The sequence below is a fragment of the Perca flavescens genome, chromosome 15 (genome assembly GCF_004354835.1).
Source record: "Perca flavescens isolate YP-PL-M2 chromosome 15, PFLA_1.0, whole genome shotgun sequence".
NCBI lineage: Eukaryota > Metazoa > Chordata > Actinopteri > Perciformes > Percidae > Perca > Perca flavescens.
The window spans coordinates 21,041,573-21,057,535 of NC_041345.1; the positions used below are offsets into that span (position 1 = coordinate 21,041,573).

Sequence of the window (15,963 nt, forward strand, 5' to 3'; positions counted from 1 at the left end):
CCTGCACCACTCCCCACCGACCGACCAATCAGCATCAACGTCTTTGACTTCGAATAACCTCCCTTTTTTGAGCCTAATGGTGTCCGCCAATCAGATGTTACGCTTTTGTCACGCCCTCAACGACTTCATGAATGAATTATAATTACAAGACTACTATTAAATTAATGCTGTGGCTCTTTTTCCCCTCTAATATACTTGTGTCTTCTTATAGAACAGTCCAGGTGATTTTAAATGATTAACCAAGAACAAATAGGGGTTGTCACAACCCGTCCCGTTTAAAAGCGTTTATAAATTTGCTAAGTCAAGTGTTTCCGTTAAAGGACTAGCTAATATCACGAAGGGCAGTTTATGAGTTTATGTCTGGGACGTTTCTGGCTTCACCTCAGCCGAACACATAGCGTCTCGTATTTCAAAGCGGAACTCAAGTTGACTTTGAGTGTTTGTTTCCACACGAACGAATAGTCGCGGTTATCTATACGTAGCGGAGATGGCAGCCCTCCGATCGGTAAGTTCATTGAGCGATGTATGTGCACTGTTTATTATCTGTTTACATCGACTGTCTGGGTAAATGATTCACGTAAATTAGCGACAATGCAGCGGATAATGATCGAGATAATAGTCCTTCACTGTAGTCTGCTTCACACGGACTGATGTGTCTGTCTCGCCAGCACCGAGGGTGGCAAAAGAGGAGAGGTCATTAAACCAAACACCATGCTAAAAATATGGAATGTATCTTGTTTTCCTCGTAACGTTAAATACAACCTAATGCCTTGTGTACATCTTCATGGTGCGGTAACGAATTCGGCAGACGTCTAGTTAAGTTAGTTGGTTAATTAAGTTTGACCTTAATTTATGAAATAAAGTTACCCAACGTTGCATATCTTACCACCTTCCACGCATTGGTGGATGGCAGGCCAGTTAGATGATTGGTAGATTATTAGTATGCCGAATTGAAAAATATATCCTTTTGATGCTAGTAGTCATGAGTCTGTTTTCTATTTAGATTTTAAGCGACGCAACAGAACAGAGTTTGGCCCCCTGCGACAAGGCGTTGCTGCTGCACAGTTTGATTTAAAAGCTAGGCACAAATGCTAGATTTAGCTAATTCTATTCTACTTTAATTCCAGACTGTGGGTTCAAGTTAACAACAACAACAACAACAACAAAGATCACATTTCATGCATCTGATTTACACGTGCATGTCACAAACTTCACAGCAAAAACTAACCTGCACATACTTATGGTCGCAATAAAGACTCAACTTGCATCATCCATTCAACAAAGTGCACACACATGGGCTTCTGCAGCAGACTTTTTATACGGATTACTGAAGCATCAATCAGGCTTATGCTGTTTTCTAGAGTAGGCCACTCCCAGACATACTGTATAAACATGACAGTCACAATAAAGTCAATTCGAACTCAGCACCATATTGTGAATGTAACTGTGAAAGACCACCATTGCAGAATGTATGGCAAAGGTAAGGCAGCTTTATTTGTATAGCACATTTCAGCAACAAGGCAATTCAAAGTGATTTACATAAAACATTAAAGATCAGTTAAAATATAAAAACAACTAAAATAGAATAAGACATTATGAAATACAAGAATAAAAGGCACAGTGCAGTGTAAGAAATGAAGAATTTGTTTAAAGAAAGGCAGCATCAAAAAAGAAAAGTCTTCAGCCTTGATTTAAATGAAGTCAGAGTTGCTGCGGAGCCACAGTTTTCTGGGAGTTTGTTCCAGATATGTGGTGCATAAAAACTGAAAGCTGCGTCTCCATGTTTAGTTGTGACTCTGGGGAAAGAAAGCAGAGCTGTCCCAGACCACCAGAGAGGTCTGGGTGGTTTATAATGTAGCAGCAGATCAGAAATGTATTTTGGCCTTAAACAGTTCTGTGCTTTATAAACCGACAGAAGTTTTCCATCCATCCATCCATCCATCTTCGTCCGCTTATCCGGTGTCGGGTCGCGGGGGGAGCAGCTCCAGCAGGGGACCCCAAACTTCCCTTTCCCGAGCAACATTAACCAGCTCCGACTGGGGGATCCCGAGGCGTTCCCAGGCCAGGTTGGAGATATAATCCCTCCACCTAGTCCTGGGTCTTCCCGAGGCCTCCTCCCAGCTGGGCGTGCCTGGAACACCTCCCTAGGGGGCGCCCAGGGGCATCCTTACCAGATGCCCGAACCACCTCAACTGGCTCCTTTCGACGCAAAGAGCAGCGGCTCTCTCCGAGCTCCTCACGGATGACTGAGCTTCTCACCCTATCTCTAAGGGAGACGCCAGCCACCCTCCTGAGGAAACCCATTTCGCCGCTTGTACCCTGGATCTCGTTCTTTCGGTCATGACCCAGCCTTCATGACCATAGGTGAGGGTAGGAACGAAAACTGACCGGTAGATCGAGCGCTTTGCCTTCTGGCTCAGCTCTCTTTTCGTCCTGGCGGTGCGATAGATTGAATGCAATACCGCACCCGCTGCGCCCGATTCTCCGACCAATCTCCCGCTCCATTGTCCCCTCACTCGCGAACAAAACCCCAAGGTACTTGAACTCCTTCACTTGGGGTAAGGACTCATTCCCTACCTGGAGAAGGCATTCCATCGGTTTCCTGCTGAGAACCATGGCCTCCGATTTAGAGGTGCTGATCCTCATCCCAACCGCTTCACACTCGGTTGCGAACCGATCCAGTGAGTGCTGAAGGTCGCAGGCCGATGATGCCATCAGGACCACATCATCTGCAAAGAGCAGCGATGAGATCCCCAGCCCACCAAACTGCAACCCCTCCCCACCCCGACTCGCCTCGATATCCTGTCCATAAATATTACAAACAGGATTGGTGACAAAGCGCGCAGCCCTGGCGGAGGCCAACCCTCACCTGAAACGAGTCCGACTTACTACCGAGAACCCGACACAGCTCTCACTTTGGTCATACAGAGATTGGATGGCCCTGAGTAGAGACCCCCTCACCCCATACTCCCGCAGCACCTCCCACAGTATCTCCCGGGGACCCGGTCATACGCCTTCTCCAAATCCACAAAACACATGTAGACCGGTTGGGCATACTCCCAGGCTCCCTCCAGGATCCTTGCGAGAGTGAAGAGCTGGTCCGTTGTTCCACGACCAGGGCGGAATCCGCATTGTTCCTCCTCAACCCGAGGTTCGACTATCGGCCGAACCCTCCTTTCCAGCACCTTGGAGTAGACTTTACCAGGGAGGCTGAGAAGTGTGATACCCCTATAATTGGCACACACCCTCTGGTCCCCCTTTTTAAAAAGAGGAACCACCACCCCAGTCTGCCACTCCTTTGGCACCGTCCCAGACTTCCACGCAATGTTGAAGAGGCGTGTCAACCAGGACAGCCCCTCCACACCCAGAGCCTTGAGCATTTCTGGACGGATCTCATCAATCCCGGGGCTTTGCCACTGTGTAGTTGTTTGACTACATCAGTGACTTCCGCCTGGGAAATCGGCGACAATCCCCGTTATCCTCCAGCTCTGCCTCTAACATAGAGGGCGTATTAGTCGGATTCAGGAGTTCCTCAAAGTGCTCCTTCCACCGCCCTATTACCTCCTCAGTGGAGGTCAACAGTGTCCCATCCTTACTGTACACAGCTTGGATGGTTCCCCGCTTCCCCCTCCTGAGGTGGCGAACAGTTTTCCAGAAACACTTTGGTGCCGACCGAAAGTCCTTCTCCATGTCTTCTCCAAACTTCTCCCACACCCGCTGCTTTGCCTCTTTCACGGCAGAGGCTGCAGCCCTTCGGCCCCTCGGTACCCTGCAACCGCCTCCGGAGTCCTCCGAGATAACATATCCCGGAAGGACTCCTTCTTCAGTCGGACGGCTTCCCTGACCACTGGTGTCCACCACGGTGTTCGTGGGTTACCGCCCCTTGAGGCACCTAAGATCCTAAGACCACAGCTCCTCGCCGCAGCTTCAGCAATGGAAACTTTGAACATTGTCCACTCGGGTTCAATGCCCCCAGCCTCCACAGGGATGCACGAAAAGCTCCGCCCGGAGGTGTGAGTTGAAAGTCTGTCGGACAGGGCCTCCTCCAGACGTTCCCAATTTACCCGCACTACACGTTTGGGCTTACCAGGTCTGTCCAGAGTCTTCCCCACCCCCCTGACCCAACTCACCACCAGATGGTGATCGGTTGACAGCTCTGCCCCTCTCTTCACCCGAGTGTCCAAAACATACGGCCTCAGATCAGATGAAACGATTATGAAATCGATCATTGACCTTGGCCTAGGGTGCTCTGGTACCAGGTACACTTATGAGCATCCCTATGTTCGAACATGGTGTTCAAGTATAGACAATCCATGACTAGCACAGAAGTCCAACAACAAACAACCACTCTGGTTTAGATCAGGGAGGCCGTTCCTCCCAATCACGCCTCTCAGGTGTCTCCATCATTGCCCATGTGTGCGTTGAAGTCCCCCAGCAGAACAATGGAGTCCCCCACTGGAGCCCCATGCAGGACTCCAGTCAAGGTCTCAAGAAGGCCGAATACTCCGAACTCCTGTTTGGTGCATATGCACAAACAACAGTCAGAGTTTTCCCCCCACAACCCGCAGGCGTGGGGAGGCGACCCTCTCGTCCCACCGGGTAAACTCCAACACAGCGGCGCTCAGCCGGGGCTTGTGAGTATCCCCACACCCGCCCGGCGCCTCACACCCTGGGCAACTCCGGAGAAGAAAAGAGTCCAACCCCTATCCAGGAGTATGGTTCCAGAACCGAGACTGTGCGTAGAGGTAAGCCCCACCAGATCTAACCGGTAGCGCTCCACCTCCCGCACCAGTTCCGGCTCCTTCCCCCACAGAGAGGTGACGTTCCACGTCCCCAGAGCCAGCGTCTGCCGCCCGGGTCTGGTCCGTCGAGGCCCCTGACCTTCACTGCCACCCATGTGGCATCGCACCCGACCCCAACGGTTCCTCCCACAGGTGGTGGGCCCATGGGCTGGCGACAGAAGTTTTTTGAAATAAATTCTTTTGAGGGAGATTATGAGATTACTAAAAGCACAAACTGTTTAACAGGCAGTTAACTGCCTGGACAATTAAGCCACACTAACAGGTAGGGAGAAGAATTGACTTATTATATCAACTTTGCCTGTATTACCTTGCATGACAGGAACTACTGACATCATAAAGTCAGGTAGAATATCAACGCCAGTAAAACAAGAACTGGCATGAACTTGTTTAAGCTGTTAGTATATCAGGTGCCTAGGCCAGTTAATGTGATGTGGATTTTGTGCTTGACTAACAGCAAGCCATTATTGTTGGTTATAAGAACAGATATTGTTTTCCATTGCACCTTTTGTCACCCACATAGGATCCTTGCAAACTCATTTCTGACCTTGCATTCCTCATTTTGCAGAATAGCGTGCATATGCGCCCGATTCTAATTACAGCACAGCACTTTGTCTCCCACAGGCATGTGTGTTACAAGCTGCATACTGTGAATTGCAGGCAAAAATGATTGGTGCTGAGTCACACACACATACACACACCCACCCTCACACACTCAATGTCAGACACGGTGTCCCTGTGTATTCCCATGGCTGGATGAAATGTCACCTGGAAAGACATTGGTGTAAGACCTTCAAACTTCTGATACTAGTACTGTATATTTTTTTAATGTTTTTGTTGTTTTGATTTGCAGGCACTCCATGGACGACTTGTCCAGGCCCTCCCCTTCTCCTTTGGCTCTCTGCGGTTTGCTAGCTCCTTTAAGGTAATGAGGAACATTTTTTATTTCCCACGGTGAGGCCTATTTCTTCTCCATCCAGCTGGATTTACAGTCTGGCTTGCCTGTAAATGTCGGAGTACAAGGTGTTTGTAGATCATTATAGGGAGAAGGAAGTGACCTCTCTCCAAAGACGGGTTTGTCCTTTTCCAATTCAACTTGCCTAGAATTGAAAGTTATTTTCCCCTTTGTCTTTCCCTCACTGTCCGCCTGTTGTAATCATTTAATTCAGTTTAATTTACCTTTTTAATTCATTGTGTCTAATTGAGCAGATAAGTCAGCTTCTCAACTGACTCTTTATAACGCTCAACTAATTGTCTTTTTAAAGCATGCATTGCCAATAACGTTGATTTAAAAACAATCACCGTATCCCTCGCCTGCTCTGCTCTTGTACCGGCTACTTCATTTTCTTCGGCCGCCTCTGGCTCGCTTGTCCTTCCACACCTCAGGCAGCAGATCTCGTCATTGAACGCAACACAGCATGCAAGCCGAAGCCCGACCCCTCCACCTTGGTGTTCGGCAAACACTTCTCCGACCACATGTTGACCATCAACTGGTCAGAGAAGGGCGGCTGGGAGGCTCCACAGATCAAACCTTTCCAGAATCTGTCGCTGCACCCGGCCAGCTCCGCCCTGCACTACTCCATAGAGGTGAGGACAGAGCTCTGATGTTTTCACTGGGTGCAGCAAGACCCAAGAAGTGGATACAGAACTGCTACAGGCTGATATTTCATGCAGATGTATTATTACTGTCAATCTTCTTTACTTTCTCTTTATAGTTATGTAATTATAAAGGTGTAAATGTCTCTGAAGCAGCAGTAAGACCATCATGAGAAGATGTCCCAAAAAAATGAAATCCTTTTGTGTTATGAACGTTTTCTAACCTTGCAACTGAATGTTAGGTTTGTAACCAACCACGCTTGGAATTTACTACAACTGTTCAGTTGGAGGGAAACATTGGGGGAAATTTGGCCTTAAAACAAGTGAAGTAAATGCAACAAACTGTGGAATGAATGAATGAATAGAATAGAGTAGGCGAAGAAGACACTTTCTTTGCGGGTTTACGGCAGGGTTTGCTGTTGTTTGCAGTTCGAGGAGTAACCTTTAGATACATAGAGAGCAGAGATAAAGTGTTGTGTGTGTTTCTGTCTGTCTGCGCTCCAGCTGTTTGAAGGCATGAAGGCGTTCCGTGGAGTCGACAACCACGTCCGTCTGTTCAGACCAATGCTGAACATGGAGAGGATGCATCGGAGCGCCGACAGAAGCTGCCTTCCTGTGAGTTTGTACCCGACCTTGTCCTCCCCCAGTGAGGATAGTGTCAGTCCCTGGAATTGTACCTCATATAATTTCATGTGACAAATAAAAATGGATGAACTATTGGTGGCAAAAACATCCTGATTTGCTCCTGGCTTGGCTGCAGAGCAGTGCCACGTGATTGAGCATAATGCAGAGCACCGGCCATTCGTATGCATCCAGGTGCACACAACAGGGCCTTGTACCATTGTGTTCATTTACTTTAGAGCTGCAACTAATGATTATATTTATTGCAGATTAGTCCATTGATTAAATATCAGTTGATTAGTAGTTTACTCTATAAAATGTCAGAAAATTGTACTAAAATGTCGACCAGTGTTTCCCAAAAGCCAGGACGATGTGCTCAAATGTCTTGTTTTGTCCACATCTCAAAGATATTTGCTTTACTTTAAATCAGAAAATATTGTTGACCACTGTTTGATTAATCAATGAATCTTTGCAGCTCTAATTCACTGCTGCTGTGATGAACTCGTCAGAGTTGTACAGTCCTGCGTGATGTGTAAAAATCAGCAACTGCCCCTCTGTGTTTTGCCACAGTGCTACTGTTCAATTCTTCAGATTCTTTACACACTGACGCCCTGAAGCTATTAAACTTGCCCTATGTTATGTAACTGCTTGGCAGCATTCCCGTTGTAGGCTTACAACCAACACTTAACCGCAGAAACCTGATTCAAGAGTTAATACTTTACCAGAGCGAGGCTCAATGAGGCTAAAGCCAGGGTTTTCTGTGTCACGAAGGTTAACCCCGGTAGATCGCCATGGTAACTTATGCTGCACAGCTAACCTTGTGTGCACCAGTTTCGGTCCGAGTTCTGGCTTGAAATTGGCTAGCCTGACAAGCCAGACCCTCTAGTCTAGAAATCTAGACAAATTTATTTGGCAGCCAGGGGGGGGGTCTAGGCACTCTCCGTTGACTTTCAAGCTGCAAAAACCCAGTTTTGGTCAGGCCAATCACATTGTGTATAGAGTCGGTGGGCGGGGCTTATGGCTGCTGCTGCTGGGAACAGCGGACTTCTGGAAGACTTGGAGTTCAGTTTTTCTTTGATCAAAGAACGGTACAGAAATCATTCTTAAAAAAGGAAGATGTGTTCGGAGTTTTGCCGACCGGATACGGCAAAAGTTGAATCTATCAACTAGCTTCACTACCTTCTTCGTTGCTCTGCCTGGTTGTAGCGCTATCCTATTACGTGCAGAGGGAATTTGAAAGACAACCATTTATTCCGCCTATACTACTTTTGCCGTTTCCAGTCGGCAGAACACTGAACACATCTTCCTTTTTTAAGAATGACTTCAGTGCTTAACTCCAAGTCTTCAGAGTCGCGGCCAAAGCTGATTCAAAAGACCTGCTGCATCAAGTTTAAATTGTCAGAGCTGCGGAATGAGCAGCGGTCACGTTAGAAAGAAAGGGTCAACATTGAGCGTGCGAGTGGTGAAATAAATATATTCCCTTGTGAATTTACACAATAGTCATTTCCTGCATCACTATATCACATTCTCATTCTATTGATATTTTTCAGGGTAGAAGAGCGATTACGGTTTATCTCTTTGTCTTTTTTTCCCGTCGTAGCTGTTTGATAAAGATGAACTGCTGGAGTGCATCAGGAAGCTGGTGGAGGTGGACCAGGACTGGGTTCCTTCCTCCCAGGACACCAGCCTCTACATCAGACCCACCTTCATAGGAATAGAGGTGAGGTTTTATTCGTGATATGGTTTCACAATATCTATCTATCTATCTATCTATCTATCTATCTCTAAATCTAGAAAAGAAAATGTGGTTGGAATACAATCCTGCGTACTCTCTTTCTGTCGTACTAATGGAATGACTTCCTGCTCCTGATTACCCGTCTTCTCTTCCCCATACCTCCTCTAGCCGTCCCTCGGCGTGTCTCGGGCAGGACATGCTATGATCTTTGTCATCATCGGCCCAGTGGGACCTTACTTCGCAACCGGGTCCTTCAACCCTGTTTCTCTGCTGGCGGACCCTTCGTTTGTCAGGGCTTGGCAAGGAGGCGTTGGAGCCTATAAGATGGGAGGGTGAGTTCGGTATCTTTTAAATTGCCCCATTAGGGGCGACCTCTAGCTCACCCAGTAGGGTGTGCACCCCATGCAGGCTGAGTCCTTTGCAGCGGCCCGGGTTCGAATCCAACCTGCAGCCCTTTGCTGCCTATCCACTGTCGCTATCGAATAAAGGTAAAAGATCCCCAAAAAATAATCTTGTGTTAAAAAAACTTCCCCTTTTTAGTTATATATTATTATAATTTTTAAAAGCACTGGGATTACATTTTGACATTAGAATAAGAATAAGAAAACAGAATGAAAGCATCATAATGAATACATCTGTACTATTCTAAAGTCTGCTTTATAGCACTGCTAGTCACGGCTGGATGAAGTTTCTGAAGTGCTTTACCCCTCAGCTGTGTTTTTATTCAGCAGTGAATCTGGATGAAGTACAACTATTTGGATTTTCCGCTTGGCTCATGAAGCGTAGCGAAGGCTGCCACAGAGCCGGCTGGTGTTGGGGGTCAAACCTGTGCCAAGAAAAGAGAGGCGCTGCAAAAAATATACACCTTCTTCAAGAAGGACCTTTTGTCACGCCATAGCATGAAAAGTACAGGTTATTAATGTCAAGAGTCACAAGGACAAGGACAAGTGTAAACGTGTTCCATAAGATCACTGATTTGACTAGTTGGATTAATGCCTGACCAGTCAAAATGTCAAAGGTCTGTTGAGCTGTATTTATATATAAATGAAAGGAATGAGGTTAGACAAGTACGGACAGCAACACAACAACTATTTCACCATGGGAGACCTTTTTTTTTTTCTCTCTGAGTGAATGTTATTAAAGGGTGAGTCCCTCCAGTTTTTGCACTGCAGATACCGTCTGTGCTCCTGTAATCTCTGCACTTATTCCACACAGCCTCTAATCTCAGGCCTGCTTCCACATGAGTCTGCTCAGCTACACTGTGATTACATGACACCACTGAACAGCCACTCGACTCACTAAACCAACAGAATCTGCTCTCGCTGCCGCCAGATTTAGCAGCAGCAGTCACGGGACTGCTGAGTTGATATTTTAAGGTCTCTGTATGTGAATTATGTTATTGTGTACATTTAATGTGTGCAAAACTATGAATTTCAGGTCCCCTTTGACTTTTTAGGATTGCGTTTTTTTTTATTTTTATTCCCAAACATTATTTCCATATAAGGATCTTCTTAGAATATTTCAGAAATGTGTTTGGTATCAGAGGACATTAAAGTGATGGTTCGGAGTAATTTCACCCTAGGGTCCTTTGCACCATGACCTCGAGCCAAACACCCCCCAGAAGCTTTTTTCAGCTGGGTCTAACATTGGGAGAGTTAGCGTAGAGTAGCGTTATCAGCTGAATAGCTTAGCGCAGGGGCTAATGGACCCATGTTTGTATCTCGTAAATGACCCCACTAATAATGCCCGAAATGATTACAAACGTCTACTGTAGTACAAATAGGTTATGTACTACGATGGATTGGAAAGTTTGTAAGTACACCAGAAGTTTATGTAAATAACACTTGCCTGCTGGCTTCTGCTCTCTGCTGTTGTTGTTGCTGCTGTGAGACGAGTGCTTAACATAGTTAAGTATAGCTGAGTACATAACCTATTTGTACTACTGTAGAAGTTTGGTATCATTTCAGGCATTATTAGTGGGGTCATTTACGAGATACAAACGTGGGTCCATTAGCCCCTGCGCTAATAAGCTATTCAGCTGATAACGCTACTCTACGCTAACTCTCCCAATGTTCGACCCAGGTGAAAAAAAAGCTTCTGGGTTTTTTTTTTGGCTCGAGGTCATAGTGCAAAGGACCCTAGGGTGAAATTCCTCCGAACCATCACTTTAACTGTGAGGGGGCTTCCCTACTTCCTGCGGCTTTGCTCCAACCACACCCATCTTCCAGCTCAGCCTTCATTTTAATCAGCCGCCTTGACACTCACGTCTCTGCCTGTCTTTGGTTTATTTGAACTCTCTCCAGTAACTACGGTCCCACGATAGCAGTGCAGAGCGAGGCGGTGAAGCGGGGCTGCCAGCAGGTCCTGTGGCTGTATGGAGAGCAGGAGGAGATCACCGAGGTCGGCACCATGAACCTCTTCATCTACTGGACCAATGACAAAGGAGGTCCGTGTTTTTTTTTTCTGTCTTGACCATCTCTGAAATGTTGTTCCAGAGGTTTTCTGTCTACTACTCTACTTGGTGGAAATATTTAAACACCTTGTCATTTTAAGGATAAAACTTGTTTGTGTGTCTGCAGAGAGAGAGTTGTTGACCCCTCCTCTGGATGGCATGATTCTCCCAGGAGTCACCAGACAATCTCTGCTGGACCTGGCCAGAACCTGGGTAAGACCACCAGAGAGGAGACTAAGCACAACTCTCACATAGACCTCAACAGCACAGATATTGCAATTCACATTTCCCCTAAATTTCTCTCACTGTGCTCCTCAAAAGTTGCCCAAAATGCAACCAGAAAGCCATTGTGGGACGTCTGATTCGTAAAGAGGCATTTCCATTAGTTTTTCCAACATGGAAGTGCAATACCAACGCACTTTTCCTCTTCGGTCCCCCTACAGGTTGGAAGCGGAATTGTCCATTACCGCGGTTTCATTCAAACTACAGATCCGCTACCCAATCTGGCAAACTATCGGTTTTAGCTGATAGAGGGTCGCAAAGCGAATGCAGAGGTGCCGTTCACCCTGTTACGAGGTTGATGAACCACTGAAACAATTTTGGAAACATTATTTTAAGGTACAAAAGAATCTTTGGTGTTGCTTTAATATCCACGAACCAAATGCTGCACCTGGTGTCCCCGAATCTTGATTGATCACATCAAAACTTTCCAGATGGGGGCGCCCTGCATGTCATCCACCTCTCTCTCCCACTTTCCTGTCTTAAGGCAATACCCAATTTAGGAAATAAAAGCCCTAAAAATGATCTTTCAAAAAAATAAAACTTTCCAGATGGATAGATCGTACTCCCGGCAATAAGAAAAATCCCTCTTTGGTTGAACTGCTCACAACTCTCTGACACATTCTACCAGCGATGTAAACAGAAATTTGAAACACAAGCCAAAAACACCTCTGCAGTAGATCATTAAACTTGATTTTAAATAGCTTCTTGTGTGTCTGTCAGGGTGAGTTTAAGGTGACCGAGCGCACGATGGGCATGAAGGAGCTGCTGGGGGCTCTGGATGCCGGGAGGGTCCTGGAGGTGTTTGGGGCAGGGACGGCCTGCGTCGTGTGTCCTGTCGGCAGCCTCCTCTACAGAGGAAAGGTAGGCGTTCGCCTTCTCTCGTGATGATGTTTTTTTGTACCTTGTGTTGCAAAAATCCCATTCTGTTCTTATGATTTGCTGTAGATCTGTGCATACATGCAGTAGGTCAGTAATCAGATCTTTCCCTCACTCATTTTACATGATTTTTAAGAATTCAGCTTCCTGCAGAAAGACGATTGTAAAGTTCTGAGTTTTTGAATTGGGGTTGAGACACTCATCCATAGTCAGTGTAATATTATCTACAGTAGATGGCGGTCATCAGCCCAATTTGGAGAAACCGACAGGAGTATCGACACTAAAGCTAAGCAACGTATTGATGTACACATTTTAGCCACCAAAAGAATATTTTCACCGCTTTACCTTGCCGTCAGACAGCCTTTCACAGCGGGAAACTGAAGCCTATATATCCATCTATGCTCTCTTCAAAGTCACCAGACTCCTTTGACAAAAACAGTAATTTTACCTTGCAGAACAAGGGAGTTGCTGATCTACCGCTGCCTCGATCAGTTAGTTAGTTAGTTAGCTAGTTAGTGTTATTGTTTTTAAGTGTACGTAAACGCACTGATTGTAAATCACTACGAGTAACAGTATGAGCTTAAGTACAATAATTTTTCTTCCTTTCTCAGACATACCAGATCCCGACTATGCAGAACGGTCCGGACCTGGCAAAGAGGTTCCACAAAGAGCTTACTGATATTCAGGTAAGTGCCCTATATCAATACAGTATGCAACCGTTTCTTAAAGCTGCTGCTGGCAAACTTGCATGTGGGCGCCTCCAAGTGGCAGCAAAAGGGAAGAGTTTAAAAGATGTCCAGAAATACCGGTCTTCAGTTTTTCAACTTGGCTGATAGTTATTAACACTTTTTGGTTAGACTTTACTTGAAGGTACCTACATAAGAGTGTCATGAAAGTGTCATAAATATAATATTATAAACAAGTCCTCAACGTTTCTGACATAACGCTTCTTTTAGTAAGTGTCATTTGGTTGTTGTTATGGTTAGGGTTAGAGTTCCTGTGTCATGTGTTCATGACAGTGTCATGTCACTCTTATGTAGATACCTTCAAGTAAAGTGTAATCCCCTTTTTTTATACTGAAGAATCCACAAGCATGTGACAGGAAGTCACATAGACATATATTGCAATTTAGTGACTGAATCATGGCTGCACTAACGATTGTTTTCAATGAATCTACGGATACTTTTTTGGGGGAATATTTACAATAATTGTTTTTATTATTTTTTTATTATAAATATTTATTTTGTTCAATCCTCACACTGGATAAACTGCAACTAGATAAAAAAAAAATTCCACTATTTGTGTTTGATAAACTGAAACAATATTGACTAAAAATAGCTGCAAAAAAAAAAAAAATCATCATTTTAGCAACAACATAAGGTTATTATTTTTTTTGCAGCTCTAGCTCCTATTTGCAGCTGTAACTTTCACATTTAGCTTGTTAATTTTTGCTCTTGTTCCCTTGCTTCACCCAGTACGGACGCAAACCAAGCGAATGGGCACCACTGGTCATTTAAATGGCCGTATTGCACATGCCGGTTGTATCAACAGTTAGTCCCATGACTCCAGTTTGGAAGACCAGCAGCCCCCCCCCCCCCCCAACCCTCATACACTCTCAACCCACTAATGCACTCCTGCTCACTTACAAACAGAGGAGACGGACGCCTCTCTCAAACAACAATATGCAATGTTTTAACTGGACACAACTCTTAACCCTGAGGTATGTACGGCAAAGCAGGAAAACAGCTCTCATTAGACGGAGATAAGCAACCAGATGATAAAACCGCAGGGATGTGATGTGGCTGCTGGTGATATGCTGTATATTAGACTAACACAAGCACATTTAAATCTCAAATCTAATTCAATTTGCATAAAGAACCCACATCATTCAAGTTCTTGTCCTTATACTCACTCGGATTAATTCCTTGTGAGGAGGGCATTGCTTATAGTTATTAGCACAAACATTCATTTTCATCACATTAACAAAAAAAAGGCACAAACTGACATATTTCCGTCACAGAAGGTGATATTTGCAATATTAAAGCAGCTACATATTCAGTGTGTAGGACAGTTAACCTGTTGGCAGCACGCAATCTGTATGTGCTGTTTTATTAAAATGTATTTTACAACAGGATATAACTTATATATTAACAATAACCTGTACTACTTGCGACAACCTGTGGCGTTTTCTCCCCAACCTTTTAACTGTTAGGTGTGACCTGTAAACGCATCACAGGATGATGTTTTGTTACTGTTGTGTACATAATAATCTGAGAGAGTATACGCTGTTAGTTTTCCATGGGGCCACGTCACTTTGACACCAGTGTTTGCACTGACTTTAGTTTAATGTGAGGTTTGTATCTTTTGAGTGTGACTCAGCTTTTTAGGGAGGAATCAATGAGCGGGTTTTATTTTTGTTGGTTTAGTCTGTGGAGAAGACGACTCGCACAAAAACTAAAGATTAAGAAGGTCTGATGGTAGGACGACACGCTGTAGAAGAGAAGGACTGTTACATGCTGCCAGTTACTCCTGCACTAGTTTGTGTGTAATTATTATAACAAACAATGTAACAAGTAGTGTTGTTATTTTGGAGATTTTTAAATTATATTTTTCCCTCGTTTTGATGTGAAATTAGGCTGTCTTCCAAAAGCACTTGACTTGTTAGTGTTTTAATGCATTCTGGGCTTCATGTCCTTCCCTCTCTGGTTTGCTCACTTTGAATTTTATTTTTGACACGCATACTGTACACCTGTCCCTCTCTTCTGTCTAAGTGCCTGACCTCTGTCTGTTAGCTTGTTGTTCTGTGGATCTCCAGCTGCTGTTTTGTTTTTTCCAATTTGTGCACTAGGGGATGTAGCTGGATTCTTTTGTTGGTTTAGTTCTTTTAAATGTGCTTTTACTTTTACTCGGCTGTAATGTTTTTACAATAAACCTGGTCGGAGTTCAGTCTCTTTTTGTACTTCAGTTGTTGTGCTTTTGATGCATTACATCAGTGGTCATTTTCAGTATATTTTAAGGGTTCATTTGCACAAGCAGATATCTTTGTTTTATTTTTCATGTTTTTTTACAGTGCACTCAAGGGAATGTCAAACTATTTGTTATTATTCATTTTAAGAATGGCATTTGCAAAAATGAACGCTTATCACAAAAATGCCTTTCATACTTCGAATTTTTTCCTGTGACTTTCTGGAGACTCCAGTGGTTGCCTGGCAACAATACCCAGACAAGGAATTACCCTACAGAAAATCAAAAGTTGTCAGTTTTTGTACTGCCTAAATAAAATGGATAGAAAATGTTAATAAGTGAGCTTGAGGCGCTGCTGAACAAATAGAACTCATATTTACAGTCATGCTAAGCTGTGCTAACTGGCTGCTAGTTGGTTAGCTTCATCAAACTCCACGTGTGTGTGTGTGTGTGTGTGTGTGTGTGTGTGTGTGTGTGTGTGTGTGTGTGTGTGTGTGTGTGTGTGTGTGTGTGTGTGTGTGTGTGTGTGTGTGTGTGTGTGTGTGTGTGTGTGTGTGTGTGTGTGTGTGTGTGTGTGTGTGTGTGTGTGTGTGTGTGTGTGTGTGTGTGTGTGTGTGTGTGTGTGTGTTGCTTTTTAC

At 44.8% G+C, this 15,963-nt stretch overlaps 1 protein-coding gene across 1 annotated transcript; it reads left to right on the top strand.

Moving 5' to 3' along the window:
- The first annotated feature begins 26 nt into the window (after positions 1-26).
- Positions 27-15,310, top strand: bcat2 (branched chain amino-acid transaminase 2, mitochondrial). Its single transcript, XM_028598952.1, has 11 exons — positions 27-505; positions 5,653-5,724; positions 6,186-6,386; positions 6,900-7,010; positions 8,617-8,736; positions 8,920-9,083; positions 11,055-11,197; positions 11,331-11,416; positions 12,206-12,346; positions 12,973-13,047; positions 13,837-15,310. The coding sequence occupies exons 1-11, from the start codon at positions 488-490 to the stop codon at positions 13,876-13,878; spliced, it is 1,173 nt and encodes a 390-aa protein (XP_028454753.1). The 5' UTR covers positions 27-487; the 3' UTR covers positions 13,879-15,310.
- Positions 15,311-15,963: the final 653 nt, after the last annotated feature.

Coding starts and splice junctions, on each gene's coding strand:
- bcat2 (XM_028598952.1), top strand. Junction 5,725..6,185: donor GGTTTGCTAGCTCCTTTAAG/GTAATGAGGAAC, acceptor TCCACACCTCAG/GCAGCAGATCTCGTCATTGA. Junction 12,347..12,972: donor GCCTCCTCTACAGAGGAAAG/GTAGGCGTTCGC, acceptor TTCCTTTCTCAG/ACATACCAGATCCCGACTAT.